The 17902-nt window shown below is 29.0% G+C and overlaps 1 protein-coding gene across 3 annotated transcripts in view; it reads left to right on the top strand.

Moving 5' to 3' along the window:
• dgo (ankyrin repeat domain containing protein 6 diego) overlaps nucleotides 1-17902 on the top strand; it is a 547244-nt gene that overhangs the window by 473462 nt on the left and 55880 nt on the right. For all 3 annotated transcript variants that reach the window (XR_012755281.1, XM_075357499.1, XM_075357494.1), the window contains one exon: nucleotides 1784-1882. Coding sequence is in view for 2 of the 3 variants with exons in the window: in XM_075357499.1 (XP_075213614.1) it covers nucleotides 1784-1882 (99 nt within the window). In the remaining variant the exon portion in view is untranslated. The remainder of the gene's footprint in view (nucleotides 1-1783; nucleotides 1883-17902) is intronic.

Raw genomic sequence — 17902 nt, 5'->3', positions numbered from 1 at the left:
GATATTGTGAAAATATTACTGAGTGATGAAAACAGCATGATGCAATGAATTCATGACAAGTGAAAGGTTAGTTGAAAAAAATAAAAAAGGGGTTGAGCAAAAGAAAAAAGAGAAGTTGGGCCCATGTAAGTTTTACAAAAAAATCCAAGAAGTAACCAAACTACGCAGTAATAGGAATGATGTACATGAAATCTGCTTTGACTTTATGCAAAATCTTCCTTTGCCATGCATGTTCGTTCAAGCGATGTTTTATTTCAGGAAACTATGTCATTGTGTGTTTTGTGTATAGTTCTGGAGATAAAAAGCCACAATGTACACCTACCATGAATGAGTGGCAAAAAAATGAGCAAACGGAAGTGTGTACATTATTGAATGACTATATTATTAACACTGCTAACCCTAAAGTTAAAACTCTTTATGTTTCCAGTGATTCATGGCCTGGAAAAAACAGGAACCACACTTTGGTTAGATTTTTCATATCCCTTACCATCATCAAAAGTACAGGTGTTTTTTCCTATTAGAGGTCATAGCTTTCTCCCCTGTGACTAAAACTTTGGTGTGATTACAAAAATGATTCATCACCATGATAGGATTTATTCCCCTAAACAATACAACCATATGATGACACTGCCAAAACCAAGCAACCGTCTCTTGACATGAAAACAGTATTGAATGAACAAATTTTGAACTTCTAAGACAATGGCCAATCTTTTTCACAAAGAATTCTGTTAGCATTCGCACTAAATATCCTTTTAAAATAAGTATATACAAGCACTGGAGGTTCACAGCAGCCAAAAGGGGGATATGTTATTGCTCATACTGTTATAGATGGTGTAGCCATAGAAGTTTTCAAATTGTACAAAGGTGGTGAAGCTAACCTCCCTGTTGAAAAGTATATGATGGAATGGTCCCATAAAAAAGAAGAAACTGGAGGATGTTGCCAAAGTAATACACCATGTGCCTGAATTATCCATTGAGTTTTATCAAAAATTTTACAGTAGCCTACTGGCACTGGTGAGGCGGCAAATTAAGAGAGTGAATAATGGATTTTAAAAAGATTAAATATCTTATTATTATGTTTTTTCTGAAATTAAAATTTGTGATAAGATCTGTAACAATTTATTTTTGTTTTATGGCGCTGTGTTCTAACTCATAGAAAACATTTTTTTTGTATTATTCCCAGCTCAAAGTATGTTGAGATTAAAAAGGAAATATTCCACCATATTTGAGTAAATGTCGGTCATTTAAAAATTAAAATTACAAAACCCATGTGGGGCAATGTTACTGAGATCATAATTTATAACTTTATAATGGTACGTTTCTTCATCAAACTTTTTGTTTAGTTACTATAGAGTTTTTTCAGTTTCTTAAAAGTTCGGTTATGTAGAATCTTTCCCTTCTTAATCTCACCCTTTCATTTATATCTTCATGCATTTAACATTTTATATATTTAAATTTTAAACAATTAATATCACTTCTAATCACATCAGTTTTTTCTTTTATAATGGAATGTGTATTTTGTGATGCTGCTCTGATGAAGGTTTACCATAGTTTCAAATGATCCATCTGGACAAATCTGAGGCAGTTGTTTTTTTTATTTGTGGAATACTCCATCTACTCGTTCTTGGCATGATATATCTAATTATTATCATGTATCGATCAGAATAAAAGATTTATTAATTTTTACAGTATTAGTTTCATTTGTGAAAATTTGAACGTTAATCAAATTAATAAAAATTGTATTCCAACTAAACTTTTACTAACTTCTAATGTTTGTTTTCAGAATGGTCGTAATGCTCTTCACTTATCTACTGCTGGTGGGCATGCTGAGGTGACTGCTGCTCTTCTACTTGCAGGTTGTGATGTCAATGCTGCAGACTCTGTAAGTGAAATAATAATTTATTTGTTTTAATTGTTGAAGATACTGCATGGCCTACTTTCATTTAAATAAATCTTAATTTATTATATTTTAATTAATACATATATTTTTATTTATTTTATTAAATAAACAGGAGAGCTATGTTCTTAAAATACAACATGTAAATAAAATCATTTATGTATATATTTTTAGTGCAATAACTTAAAAGTTATAAGCTATCTGACACAAAATACAAGTCATACAAAAAAGGAATGTCATTTCTAAGAATAAAAAATATCTCATGCTAAGTGACTGGAAAATTGAAGAGTGAAATAGTTTCCTGTTGTGTTCTTTACTGAGCCAGATATAGCTTATCAATCTCTCTGAAATACTAGTGAAATTTTTTCTTATAAGTGACTTGAACTCTGTTCACCACAGATATTGGCTATATAATAACCACCAATACTTTCAAAATGTTCAACTTCATCAGGTGGAATCAAACAACAAATTAATGCAATCCCTTAATTGGAAAACAATTATATACCTTGTTTTCATTCAATATATGATAAATAATAATCAGCCACTCTCAAATGAAAGAAAATATTTCATTTCAACAGATACGTTAATTTTTTTAATGTTTTAATGCTGTCTTAATTTGTTTTTTTTTCACTGAGGTCATTCAAAAAGTTCTTAACCTTATGAAGAAAACACAAGAATTTTTTTTATTTTTCAATGTATTTGTCTTCTTATCTGATGCATTTAGACCAATGACTTTCCAAATTTATAATATCCTCAGTATAATGCGATTTGTTCATCTCTGCAAAATAAGCAGTTGTCTCAGCTTTCATTTGATCATTTGAAGTGAATCCAGGGAACCATTTCTTCAGTTATGGGAAAGTAAATTATTGCTTTGAGCAAAATACAGTGCATGTGGAATCATTTTGAACCATCATGGCATTTTACAGCAACAATCCGAGATGTGTGTGCGCATTATCGTATTTGTGTGTGGCGCATTATCGTGCTGAAAGAGAAATTTATTTTTTGCTAGATGTGGACTTTTAGCCTAAATAGCATTATTCAATCGCTCCAGTAATGAAGTGACAATACTTCCAGGTGATGGTCTTGTGTTTTTCCAAGTATGACACCACGAGAATGCTAAAAAACCATAGTCATGATTTTTCCTGTAAATGGAACTGTTTTTACTTTGTTTGGAGTACTTTTCCTAACTCCCACCCATTGTTTGGATGCTCTTTGATCTCTTGAATGTAATGATGATCAATGTTACATTTACTGTTTTAAGACATGAAAGAAACTCAAAGGAATCGCATTTAGTAAATTTTTTTAGGCGTTTTCAGTCAAATGCATTTTTGGTTGACTGTTAATAAACATGCCACCCATCAAACAGAAAGCTTTTTCATACCAAAAGCGTCATGTAAACTGTAGTGAGCATAGTCAAGATGTTTGTGACATCAGCAAGCTCGTATACCTCAGTCAGCAATCATGTGTACACTAACTGTAGGGTAGAATTTGTGCTACTTTTTTGTTAATATTTTACTAGTTTAACAAACTATCATACAACATTTTTTTTTTAATAAAATGGGGAATAAATAAAAAGTAAGAAACAATGGTCATACCTGTAAAAATGTTACTTTACTTTTTTCTGATTCTTAAAATGATACATAGAGCAAGTGCATCATTTATCTTTCAAGTTTTCTTCCAAATAAATTGAAAAGATTTTGTTCTAATATGTTTTTTGACAATGAAATTTTGTATACTTGTCTTTTTTTTCTTTATCATAATAATCATTACTTACTCTACATATTATACTCACACAATTCGGGGACTCATTTCTTGTAAATACGTATACTTTCCTTCATTATAATACTTATTATTTCATATTATCAAGGTGACTCTTATAATTTAAAAAAAAAACTATTTTCCCTCACTGATTTTGCTCAACTGATCCTTCTCTCAATTGATTCTATTTTAACTATTTTTGAGATATATTTAAAGCTGATTGGAAGGCATACATTTTACTTATTAGTAATTGTAAGTGTTGCTTTTTACATAATATTTTGTATTATGTATTCTAAGTTAATCTAACATTTGCAAGTCCTGTTACCTGTATGTATTTTTAATAATCATATTTTTAAACAAAAAAATGGAAAATTTGTAACACATACCATTGAAAAACATGTATTTCTTTAAAAAAATAAAATAAAATTCAACTTTGATTTTTACAAATACTCAAGTTCAAATAATGCTGCAAAAAATGTTAATATTATATTTTATTTTGTAGATAGCAGGTTTCGCAATCGAGAGTCTAAAATAGTTGACTTTGCAAGTGAATGAATTTATTATGACAGGTTTATCAAATGTAAATGGATACAATCTTCCTTACAAAACCAGTTACATTCAGTTTGAAAACAAATAAATTTATTATTATAAAAATTAAAAAAACGTTTTCTCTACAAAAACTCTTTATTACAAATTTACCATACTTTATTCAAATATCATTCAGTGGATTATGCAATATAAAAAAATAAACCATTAATTAAAATGACAATTTTATAGGAATTATATTGGAACTCAAATTCTTTTACTTTTTCATCTTCAAGTAGTATATTTTCATCTTCTATTGAATTTTCATACACAGTAAACATACTTAAAAAGTGTAGAATATGAAGGCTGTCATTAATATTGGCAAATTTGTTACTTATCTTCTTGGAAATGGTTGGTAAATGTTGACTGTATGTTGTTATGAAGTGTTTTATACGTTTGTTTATCTTTTCTGAATAAACAAAGTTCAGGACTATTTGAAAATGTATCTTTGTATCACTTCAGGCCTAAAAAATGTTTGAAATAGTTGTTTTTTGTCATTCCTATAGACTATTTTATATTTTTTATTTTTAACTATGAGCAGATTTTTCGTAATGCACTGTTATGGTAATTAATTTTTATTTACATTTTCAATAAAGTTTTTAGTACAGATTTTGTGATCTTGGTATGTAGTCCTTTTTTCACTTGACAGTTTAAGCATTACATAGAATGGTTTTTATTGGTTATACATCTGTATTCATTTAATTTTTTTTAATTCAAGTTGGGCTACATCTCCAGTGTGTTTCACATCTTACTTTCAACTTAAACATCTTATCCCTCTATTTAATCGACTGTAAATTGCTGTATCTCATGATCTGACACATCTCTAAACAACTTGGATCTTCCTTACTTTTCCTCTTGTTTCTGCCTTAATCTGCCTCTAGCAAGATTTTCATAAATTTTGAAGCCATTTCTCTCCTCATGTGATTGTTCTAATTCAACCTCTTGTCCATTAGTATCTCCAGAATACTAATATTATCCCATCATTTGCAGAATTTCCATATTACAGAATGCAATGACCATATAGCATATTAGCTTTTATAATGCTGCCTGCAATCACTTCTGAACTACCACCCTGTGTTCCCAAGTAAATATAATTTTGGAAAGTTCAACCTTCAATGTTCTTCCTATACAATAAAGTATGTAGTCTTCATTTTTTGTAAAAATTATTTGTTCTTCAGTGAATTTAAGAGAAAATAATTTCTACTCTTGATTTGGATGTCCATTTCACTATAATTCATTCTCCAGGTTTTAAGAATTTTGTTTGGTGCTTGAAAATTATATTTAGTTTTCATGCTGTGTGATATATTTTTATTACTGTCATTAATGACAATGTTATATTATTTTAATTAAAAACTAATATTGTAGCTTTAATTTTGAAATCATTCCACAAGTTAATTACAGTGCTGTGCTTTACATCTATATTACTTATTTTCTCTTTCAATAATATGCTGTTTAATATCAGTCTTTAAGATCAGTTTCTGTTTGATAGTAATTGATCTTGACAATTCTTAAGACCATTTCTAAGATAGTACAATTTGTTGTGAACCAATGAATAAAGTATATCAATATAGTTTGAAGTTGTTTTGCATTTAATTGAATTTGACCTGGATCCTATTGTACAACTATAGTTCTAAATATTCAGAAGTCTTTTTTTTTCATTTTACACCCCTCAGATCATGTAGCTTTGACATAACTAACCTATTTTCTTGGTCAACTGTACTGCACAAGATAGAGGATTTTGTAAAAGAAAAATATGATATTTCAGTTATGATATAATGATTCTGTACAGCTAATGAAAATAAAGAAGTTTGTTTTGGCAACAGTAAACATAATATTAACATAATTTTTCTTTCCAATTATTATGTTTTAGTACTTAATTTGAAATGAACAAATTATTATAGCTACATAATTCTTGCATATTTATTATTAAAATCAGACATAACTGGTGCTAAAGACAGGATTAATTTATGAATATGAGGTGTGACATTATTATATCATTTCACCCCTCATCAAATAGACAAGCTGAATGATTAGAAGATGAAAATTAACAGAATCTTTATGCAACTACAAAAGGCATCCAACTCTACAGGAACTATAGCCTACAAACTTTTATTTGGTAGAGATGTTAAGATGAGATTAAACAAACTATTTAAAAAAATGATACTGGGTGGTAGATCATAACTGAACTCTGATTTGAAAGGCCATTTTGGTCAGCAACAAAGTTTTACCCTGAGATTATGAAAAAATTCAAAACAGTTTTGGTAGAGTGATGCTAAGGAAGGAGAAGTGAGATACAAATATTAGATGGTGAATGGATGCTCTCTGAAGAAAATATACTAATAAATTTCTACCTAATAATTTCTGTGGACAGCTGATGTACTGTTTTTATTCTTTACCAACTACAAAATTAAATATGGTATTCATGACAGTTCTGTATATAATTCAAATAAAATTCTTATTTTTATTGATAATTGTCTTGATAAATGGTGACTGGTGTTTAAGTATATTTTTAGTTTTTCTTATTAAAACCAGACATAAATTCATATTTATTTTATATCTCGGATGAGTTTTGATATGGACAGAAGTTAAAAGACTAATTTGTTAGAAATAATTTCTTTAAAAATAATACTAATTCATGCTCTCTTTTTATAATATAATAAAACAGGGATTAATTTATTCTTTATATATTAAAATTCTATTTTCTAGAATACTACAGTTGCTAGCTTAGATATTCCAGAGGTAAAAATCATTAGCTTTAAAAGAATATGCTTTAACTTCTTTCTAAATATAGATATTTAAATATAGATATTAATTAGAAATTAATTAGATATATAAATATAGATATTAAATGTCACATTATAGTGTCTGTTAACATCTCTTACGATTAACCTATAATAATAGTAATTGTTGGTATGAGGATAGTATTTTTGGTGTTTAAAGGTTCAATCAGATAATGATCTGAGTGCATGGTCTAATTGAAGTCACTAAAGAAAGTTTTTGGGCAAAACCTTTAGTGTTAGAGGAACCTTCCCGTAACACTGAAGGTTAGTGTCTGGGAAGGTTATTATTAGGGATTGTGCTTCTGTGAATTGATTAATTTGATAGTTGAGGATTGTAAATTATGTTAGGTGGTTGTGGTTGGAAGATGCAATATGAAGATGATAGTAGGTTGTGTATATATACTGATGGAAATGTCTACCGAGGCGTTTGTATCGGTGGCTTCCTGACAGAGCCTAAACTGATGACTGTATTGTGTTATCAAGTTTAGAGGGTCTAAAAGACGACCTCTAGTAAAGTCCATTAGGGTTAAGAACAGAGGGGGTGGTGTGGGGACTGGGATCATCACAAGGGGATGACTTTCCCTGTAGGGGTCAGAATGTTGTCTTTTAATCTCAAATAGGGTTACTATCTCAATTTCTTTTAATGTTTAAGGGAGTTTGTTTTTATACAAGTTAATAGCTACATAATGAAAGATTACTGGAGCATATAAATTATCCCCCACAAGGGAAAAGATAAGAAATAAAAATGTTAGGTTATAATTTTTTTTAAATAAATCAACTTTACATGTGAAATGATGGATAAGAAATTGTTAAAAATAAGGAGTTAATGTTTTATTTAATAATTCTAATATATATTTTATCTATATAAACCAACAATTTGAAGGTTTAATAATGGAGTGGTTTTTATATTAATTCCAATGTGGTTTCTTATGATATTTTAAAACAAATTTAAGTGTATGTGCAAGAAAAAGCTTAAAATTAAGTAATTATAATAGCTTTTATTCTTAAAGGTCTAATAACAGACTCATACTCTTAAAATATTTAACAACATTAATAACAATTATGAATCTAGATATGATTATAACTTACATCACACAAACATAAATGAGAATTATACAAGTGTATATTAGATAACATATAATTTCATCAAAGATAAATTACAAGAAAAAGGAGGAAGTTGGTGAAAAAAAGAAAAAACAGATTTATTAATATATACAAGTAAATAAATTTTAAAATAGAAAATGCTCAAAATTAAAAAAAAATAATAATAAAAATAGATGATAATTTTCATAGTTAAACAATCACCTTCACTAAACAACAAGAAATTAGTGCAGAAGAACAAACAATTAATTTAAGTAAAAAAAAGGATAATGTAAGAAATTACAATAAAAACAATAATTGCAAATCATTAAAAAATACTTTTCTTGTTGTGATTATGAAATTAATCTTAATAGCCTTACTTACTTTTTTCAAATAGTAATAATAAAAATAACTATAAAAAAAAGTTTAATATGCTGTTATATGTTAATTATAAGTGAATATTTATTTCCTCTTTCAAAGAGGAATTATCAATAAATATAAAATATTAACTTCCAAAATGTTTTTAAAAAAACTTGTTTGCATTCTGTATGTTTTTGTTATACCTCTGAGTTATTTCAGACCACACAAGAATGTTGTTATGTTGCTATATGATTCATTTAAATTAAATAAATTAATATGACACTTAACGAAAAAATAAATTTAAAAAATGCTTATATTACATTTCTATATTTTTGTAAACTGTTCTTGAGCTTTTTTTTCATTTTAAAATTTATGTTAATAATTTAGTTTATACTCAAATATAAATTTCAACAGCATTTTAGGGTGTGATTATATACTGGGATCTGAAAAGTTACCACATTATTATTTAACAGCTATCAGTCCCATCGTATTTCTGTTTGCTGGCATGTATAGGGAACCTTTCGAAAATTATTTTCTTAGGTGTGGAACCCACCCTCTCTGCTACACCTATCCCAACTCAAAAATCTTAAATGGCAATGGTAAAATTTAATTAATTACTTTAATTGACAACCCCAAAAAAATAATGAATTTTGGTGAAAAGAAAATTAAAATCTGCCCACCCTTTGTTCGGTAGATGTGAAAAACCATTTGGGGTAGTACTTTTTTAAATTTCAGTCCAACAAAAATAAAATACATATATTAAAATAAAATTACATGATATTACTTGCTAAACCACTTGAAATAATCATAATGTGTGGATTAAAACTTTGAAAACTATTTTTTAAATTACCAGCACAAAATTTTGCTCTTAAATGTTTTCTAGATTTTCAAGGATTGAAAACTTATTTTTTTAAATGAGATGATGTAGCTTGTGTGTGACACCTCATTGGAAGGCCCTTTGAATGACAAGTAATCTGGTATAAATAAAATAAAAATTGATTCACTTTTATTGGTTATGATTAAAAATGTATTTTTTTAAGGTTATATGGGGAAACAGTGTTGCTGACCCAAAGCATTAGTTCTGAAATTGTCCGTTCTTGTTAAAGATATCGGTTTTAAGTTTCTCCAGCATTGAAAAAATGTACCTTCTTTGCTGGCAACATGTTCAAAAGTTTATTATCAGATAAAAATAATGCTTGTCATTCAATAGTTAATTTTGTTTTGAAGGTTCTTAACAGTAAGAGTCCTAGAAAATAATAAATGAAACACACTTTTTTTACCACAATAAAATAAAAATATCAATTTTTAATTCATTTGTTCAAAACGATTGATTAACTTTCTTCACATCTTACTTTCATTAAAGTTTCTTTAGTTACATTCCTACATGCTCTTACAGTTTTTTCCAACTCTTGTATATTAACACAAATTACTTTATAAATTATTGATTTTAGATGAACCCACAAAAAAAGTCCAGTGATGTAAGATTAACAGATCTTGCTAGCCGCTCAACTGTTCCTTTTCTACCTAATCACTGCCCAGGAAACATTCGGTCCAACCATTGTCAAACTGGAAGTGAACCGCCATTTAAGATTTTTGAGTTGGGATAGGTGTAGCTGAGAGGGTGGGTTCCACCCCTTTGAAAATAATTTTTTAAAAGTTTCCTCAAGAATGGTATACATGCCAGCAAATAGAAATACGATGGAACTGATAACTGTTAAATAATAAATGTGGTAACTTTTCAAATGATCACCTGGTATATTAAGTACTATGATAAGTTAACTATATTTATTTATTAATACTTGACTGTTTCATAATTTTTTTTTCTAATAAAATATGTCAAAATAAATTCGTAAAAGTTTTTTATTCATATTTCACTGAAAAATTATGCATTTAGTTATGAAATAACAATTTGCAATATTATTAAAATGTCCTAAAATTATTTTATTAATATAGAAAAGCAAAAAATGTATATAAAGGATAGGAAATGGGAAACTACTTTACTCCTCAATTTCTTTAGTAAGCCTGGTGTGGGATGCATATTGAGAATAGTTATATTGGATTCAAGAGTGATTTATAATTTATGTCAGTTCACCTACCACCTTTTTAATTATGGCACCTAACTTACATTCAAATATTAGAATTTTAATTTTTATCCTAAATGTGGGAGTTAGATCTGGGGAATAACTAATACAATGACATAAATAAACACATTTTAATTATAGAATTGTTCTACATATTGTTAAAAATGAAATAATAAGTTTGTATTAGACTTCAAAATACATATACTACTGTATTATATACCTTCAGGAAGAAGAATAAGCTAGCATAAAAAAAAATATTTGTTTGTGTGTGTGTATATATATATATATATATATGAAGTTCATACTTTTTTCTTTCTTTATATGAACATAAAAAAAGTTCATATAAACATGGGTCTGGAAATGCTTCATTTTTGAGTTATAGCTTGCAAAAAATTTTGTCTGTATTTCTGCTCCAGGAGTAAAATGAAGTCACACTGAAGTTCTTAAACATAAATTAATAGGTAGATTTAATGGTTTCATATGATTTTTCTTCTGAAAAATTTAATAACATATATCTAGCTAGATATGTCATATCTACAGTATTAGTATCAATATGACACAGATGTATCATACATCATATGATACAGATTTATCATTCTCCTGAATGTAAACAGATATATCTAGTAACCTTTTTTTTAAATTTTGTAAAACAAAGAAATTGGTATCACAAAAGAATTTTTTTTAGTTTTGATATACAATCTTATTAAATCCCTGTAAATAAAAAAATATTTAAAAAATTTTAGAGCTTTTAATTCTTAGAAAATTCACACACACATATATATATATATATATATATATATATATATTTATATTTACATATATTAAAGTTCAACTGAATTTGTAGAAGAGTTTAAGAGATTTTTTTTTTTTGTCTTCAGTCATTTGACTGGTTTGATGCAGCTCTCCAAGATTCCCTATCTAGTGCTAGTCGTTTCATTTCAGTATACCCTCTACATCCTACATCCCTAACAATTTGTTTTACATATTCCAAACGTGGCCTGCCTACACAATTTTTCCCTTCTACCTGTCCTTCCAATATTAAAGCGACTATTCCAGGATGCCTTAGTATGTGGCCTATAAGTCTGTCTCTTCTTATAACTATATTTTTCCAAATGCTTCTTTCTTCATCTATTTGCCGCAATACCTCTTCGTTTGTCACTTAATCCACCCATCTGATTTTTAACATTCTCCTATAGCACCACATTTCAAAAGCTTCTAATCTTTTCTTCCTAGATACTCAGATTGTCCAAGTTTCACTTCCATATAAAGCGACACTCCAAACATACACTTTCAAAAATCTTTTCCTGACATTTAAATTAATTTTTGATGTCAACAAATTATATTTCTTACTGAAGGCTCTATTAGCTTGTGCTATTCGGCATTTTATATCGCTCTTGCTTCATCCATCTTTAGTAATTCTACCTCCCAAATAACAAAATTCTTCTACCTCCATAATCTTTTCTCCTCCTATTTTCACATTCAGGGGTCCATCTTTGTTATTTCTACTACATTTCATTACTTTTGTTTTGTTCTTGTTTATTTTCATGCGATAATTCTTGCGTAGGACTTCATCTATGCCGTTCATTGTTTCTTCTAAATCCTTTTTACTCTCGGCTAGAATTACTATATCATCAGCAAATCGTAGTATCTTTATATTTTCACCTTGTACTGTTACTCCGAATCTAAATTGTTCTTTAACATCATTAACTGCTAGTTCCATTAAAGATTAAAAAGTAACGGAGACAGGGAACATCCTTGTCGGACTCCCTTTCTTATTACGGCTTCTTTCTTATGTTCTTCAATTGTTACTGTTGCTGTTTGGTTCCTGTACATGTTAGTAATTGTTCTTCTATCTCTGTATTTGAACCCTAATTTTTTTTAAATGCTGAACACTTTATTCCAGTCTACGTTATCGAATGCCTTTTCTAGGTCTATAAACGCTTGGTTTGTTTTTCTTTAATCTTCCTTCTACTATTAATCTGAGGCCTAAAATTGCTTCCCTTGTCCCTATACGTTTCCTGAAACCAAATTGGTCTTCTCCTAACACTTCCTCCACTCTCCTCTCAATTTTTCTGTATAGAATTCTAGTTAAGATTTTTGTTGCATGACTAGTTAAACTAATTGTTCTGTATTCTTCACATTTATCTGCCCCTGCTTTCTTTGGTATCATTACTATAACACTTTTTTTGACGTCTGACGGAAATTCCCCTTTTTCATAAATATTACACACCAGTTTGTATAATCTATCAATCGCTTCCTCACCTGCACTGCGCAGTAATTCTACAGGTATTCCGTGTATTCCAGGAGCCTTTCTGCCATTTAAATCTTTTAATGCTCTCTTAAATTCAGATCTCAGTATTGTTTCTCCCATTTCAACCTCCTCAACTTCCTCTTCTTCTTCTATAACACTATTTTCTAATTCATTTCCTCCGTATAACTCTTCAATATATTCCACCCATCTATCGACTTTACCTTTTGTATTATATATTGGTGTACCATCTTTGTTTAACACATTATTAGATTTTAATTTATGTACCCCAAAATTTTCCTTAACTTTCCTGTATGCTCCGTCTATTTTACCAATGTTCATTTCTCTTTCCACTTCTGAACACTTTTCTTTAATCCACTCTTCTTTCGACAGTTTGCACTTCCTGTTTATAGCATTTCTTAATTGCCGATAGTTCCTTTTACTTTCTTCATCACTAGCATTCTTATATTTTCTACGTTCATCCATCAACTGCAATATATCGTCTGAAACCCAAGGTTTTCTACCAGTTCTCTTTATTCCGCCTAAGTTTGCTTCTGCTGATTTAAGAATTTCCTTTTTAACATTCTCCCATTCTTCTTCTACATTTACTACCTTATCTTTTTTACTCAGACCTCTTGCGATGCCCTCCTCAAAAATCTTCTTTACCTCCTCTTCCTCAAGCTTCTCTAAATTCCACCGATTCATCTGACACCTTTTCTTCAGGTTTTTAAACCCCAATCTACATTTCATTATCACCAAATTATGGTCGCTATCAATGTCTGCTCCAGGGTAAGTTTTGCAGTCAACGAGTTGATTTCTAAATCTTTGCTTAACCATGATATAATCTATCTGATACCTTGCAGTATCGCCTGGCTTTTTCCAAGTGTATATTCTTCTATTATGATTTTTAAATTGGGTGTTGGCAATTACTAAATTATACTTCATGCAAAACTCTATAAGTCGGTCCCCTCTTTCATTCCTTTTGCCCAGCCCGTATTCACCCACTATATTTCCTTCCTTGCCTTTCCCAATGCTTGCATTCCAATCTCCAACTATTATTAAATTTTCATCTCCTTTTACGTGTTTAATTGATTCATCAATCTCTTCGTATACACATTCTACCTCATCATCATTATGGGCGCTTGTAGGCATATAGACGTTAACAATCGTTGTCGGTTTAGGTTTTGATTTTATCCTTATTACAATGACTCTATCGCTATGCGTCTTGAAATACTCCACTCTCCTCCCTATCTCCTTGTTCATCACGAAACCTACTCCTGCCTGCCCATTATTTGACGCTGAGTTAATTACTCTAAAGTCCCCCGACCAAAAGTCGCCTTCCTCTTCCCACCGAACCTCACTAATTCCTACTATATCCACGTTTACCCTATCCATTTCCCTTTTTAAATTCTCTAGCCTACCAACCTTTTTTAAGCTTCTAACATTCCATGCTCTGACTCGTAGAATGTTATTTTTTACTTTTCTGGTGACCCCTTCCATAGTAGTCCCCACCCGGAGATCCGAATGGGGGACTATTTTACCTCCGGAATATTTTACCAAGGAAGGCGCCTCCATTATTGCTTTTGAAAATTCAGAGAGCCACATTTTCTTGAAAAAAAAAAACAGCTGTAGTTTTCCATTGCTTTCAACTGCGCAGTACTCAGAGGACTGAGTGATGTACTGCTGTACTTAAGCAGTGGTCTCATGCCCCAAAATAGATCAATTTGAAGTAGTAGTAATCGCTAAACTTTAGCAATTCACTTTTCATTCCAGTGATAAATATTTCACTATAGAGTCGTTTTTAAGAAAAATTACTATTATGTAACATATTGGAAACCACTTTTGAAATTAGTTGTGAATTATATTAATTCTATTAAAGGATTATATGTTGATTAGGGTTATAGCCCAAAGGTTTTTTACCTTATTTTTTTAAATGTCCTTTAAAATGATGTGTACATCTTTATCCCTTTCATTTAAAATGTTTGAGAGTGAATACTTTGTACTAGGGAAGTAAGGAAAGGTTCCAGAAGTATCAGGTGAACATGAAGAAATAATACATTTTTTAAATTTGATCAGATATGCCAAAGAAGCATTAAATTATTGGATGAGATATCTAACAAGTGAATTTAATTACTGAGTTTTATTCTTTGAGGAAAAAATTTTATTTTTATTGTTTAGATTGGATTATAATGAGACATTTAATGATATTTTTATTGTGAAATGGGTATGTGGAAAAGTAGTAATTTTATAAGATGTTTATACAGGAGGAAGCTATTGTACTGAATGTTAAATTTCTGTTTTGCTAAATTTCCATTTATCCATAAATTTTATTTTATGGATTCTCTGTGTATTTGTAATATGCAATGTAATGAAGTATTTTTATTTTATTTGTTCGATAGTGAAAAGAATTATTACAATTTAGTATGTTGATAGATAACTTAATTTTATTTATTAGTAAATCTAGTCTAAGGTACTTTGTATTAAAAGTTATAACAAGTTTTGGAATGTTGCTTTGTACTGATGTGCTTATCACCAGCCAACTGGCAATTAACCTATTTGGTTATGCTTTTAAATGAATTATTATTGATTATTATTTGCTACTATTATCTATAGACTACATATATTAATTACTAATCATTTACTTGTAATAATTTTGAGTTAAAATAAATAAATTACTGCTATTTTATAATCTCACAAAATATTTTTCTCTTTATCCTCTAAACCAGTCTGTATAAATAAACTGATGACTAGGTTTTCTACTATTAATCTGTCACCATTTAGTAGTTAATTCATATAATGAATAAAATTTAAGTAAGTTATGATATGTATTCTTGTATAAAATTGAAGTATAAGTCAGCCTAACACTAACGCTTAATTTACAATAAGAAAAAAACACTTTCCAGAGAGAGATAGGGTTAATGAGCTGTCCACAAGTAGATTTCAAAGCAGTAATTTTATTTTAAAAATAGGTACACAGTGTATTTACAGTTATATTTTAAGTCAGTTTATTAAAAGAGCATTGAGTCAATTAGTGGAGGCAAATTATAGTAAAAACCTGTCTTATTATCATGCCTTTCATTACCTGTCTTCACCTTTAATCATAACATAAATATTTATGTTGTAATTGTGAACAAAGCATTAAACATTTCCTCAGAAAAGGTTAAAAAATATTAGATATTAAAAATACTTTACAAACATTTTGCATAATTATAGTTTTTTAAATAATTTATTAAACTTCTTGTCATCCAGTTTCCTCTGACTGAGGGCAAGATAATCTGAAATGTTTTCACTACTTGTACAGATGTTACCTGTTAATTCTATTAATTTAACTCCAATTTGTTTAATCATTAAAAAATTTACAATTTTTAAAATAAATAAATACACTATTTTTAATTCTATTTAAAAATTATATTTTGAATCTTACTGATGGCTTAATAAAAAATATACATTGGTTTTAAAGTTCGTCTTTGAATTACTAGGTTTATATAAATATAGGATTATACAAATATAATCTGGGTTTATATAGCTGGGTTTATTTAATAGGAATTACTGGGTATTAACTAGACTTAAATAAGAATTGGGTTTATTCACCTTAGTAAACAGAATCCTTTTAAATTAATTTTTTTTTAATGGGCCTTGTTTAAAAAAATCTTCTTGTGTGTACATATTAGTCTGTAGTCTGTATATGTATGTTGTATGTTTATCTGTATTGGCTTTATACTTCATTTAAATTGATTGATTTTTGGAGATCAAGATTTCATAACTCCTGGAATATCTCATAGAGTAGCATTCTGGAAATTGAGAAGTGTAAAATTTCCACCACTAAGGTAAAATTTCATCCACCAAAACAACATTTAATAAACTGGTTTCCTTAGATCATTGAAGTCAAATAACATTAAATGCAGTTCACTGCATATTGTTGGTATTTGTTCATGGTAATAACTATACCAGTTGATTCCTCTTAATAAAAAAAGGAATTAATGAAAAATATTAAAAAAGGAGTTTTGGATGAAAAAAGTTGTTTTAAATGGTTTTAGTAATAAAAGTATTTTTTTTATAATTATTATTATTTTATTTTCCTGGTTGTTATAGAATTTATGAGTTATTGCTATTTTTTGTAATGTGTAATATTATTATATTAATAAAGGTTGATATTATTTATTAATTAAACTATTAATAAAAAATAATAATAATAAATAACCACTCCCTATCAGATTTTTATATTACCTAATATTTATATGGTAATTACAGACCATTATACTGGTTGCTATGACAAAGTTAAGAATAGTTTTCAGTTAGACAAATGTATACATAAAAATAAATTACAAAATTAAATTACTCTAACACTGACAAAACATTTGTATAATAATCAAATTGCAGCATCCTTTAATTTATTTAGAACTGCAATTTACATAGCTGTTTATTTTGATTACTTACAAACACTTGTGATTATTTGTGTCTTTTCATTTAAATTTGAAGGTGAAGTGGATTGCACATTGAAATAGTCTGATCTGTATAATACTTGAACAAAATGGAGTGTAACCCCGCTATAACGTGGTTATCAGGGATTTACGTGACACCCGCGTTATAGGCTATCCGCGTTAATTCGAGAAGTAAATTTTAAATCACAAAGGGGATCAATTTAAAAAATCAATCAATAATGGTTTAACAGAAAAAGCCAATGCAGTATAATGTGTACTTACATAGAAACAAGTTAGTCTTCATCCTTTGCCTTCCTCCGTGGCTTGAGTGGTAGCGTCTCGGCCTTTCATCCGGAGGTCCCGGGTTCGAATCCCGGTCAAGCGTGTCATTTTCACATACGCTACAAATCATTCATCTCATCCTCTGAAGAAAATGCCTAACGGTGGATCCGGAGCTTAAAAAAAAAAAAAAAGTTCTCAGATATTTAGATACTTTTTGGGGGACAAGTCCGCGTTGTATCCGTATCCGCGATATAACTCCGCGTTAAAGCGGGAGCTTTACTGTATTTTGTGGTTCATGATGATGTTCATAGAAATAAATTTCTTATAAAAATAATGTTAACAACCTTACTGCATTTTAAGAACACCTTACAATAGTATTTTTCATGTTTCAAAGTAATAAAAATAAATTC

Source organism: Lycorma delicatula, chromosome 1, assembly GCF_047948215.1.
Source record: "Lycorma delicatula isolate Av1 chromosome 1, ASM4794821v1, whole genome shotgun sequence".
NCBI lineage: Eukaryota > Metazoa > Arthropoda > Insecta > Hemiptera > Fulgoridae > Lycorma > Lycorma delicatula.
Note: the sequence above shows the minus strand (reverse complement) of the source record. Positions and strands in the feature narration are given on the sequence as shown.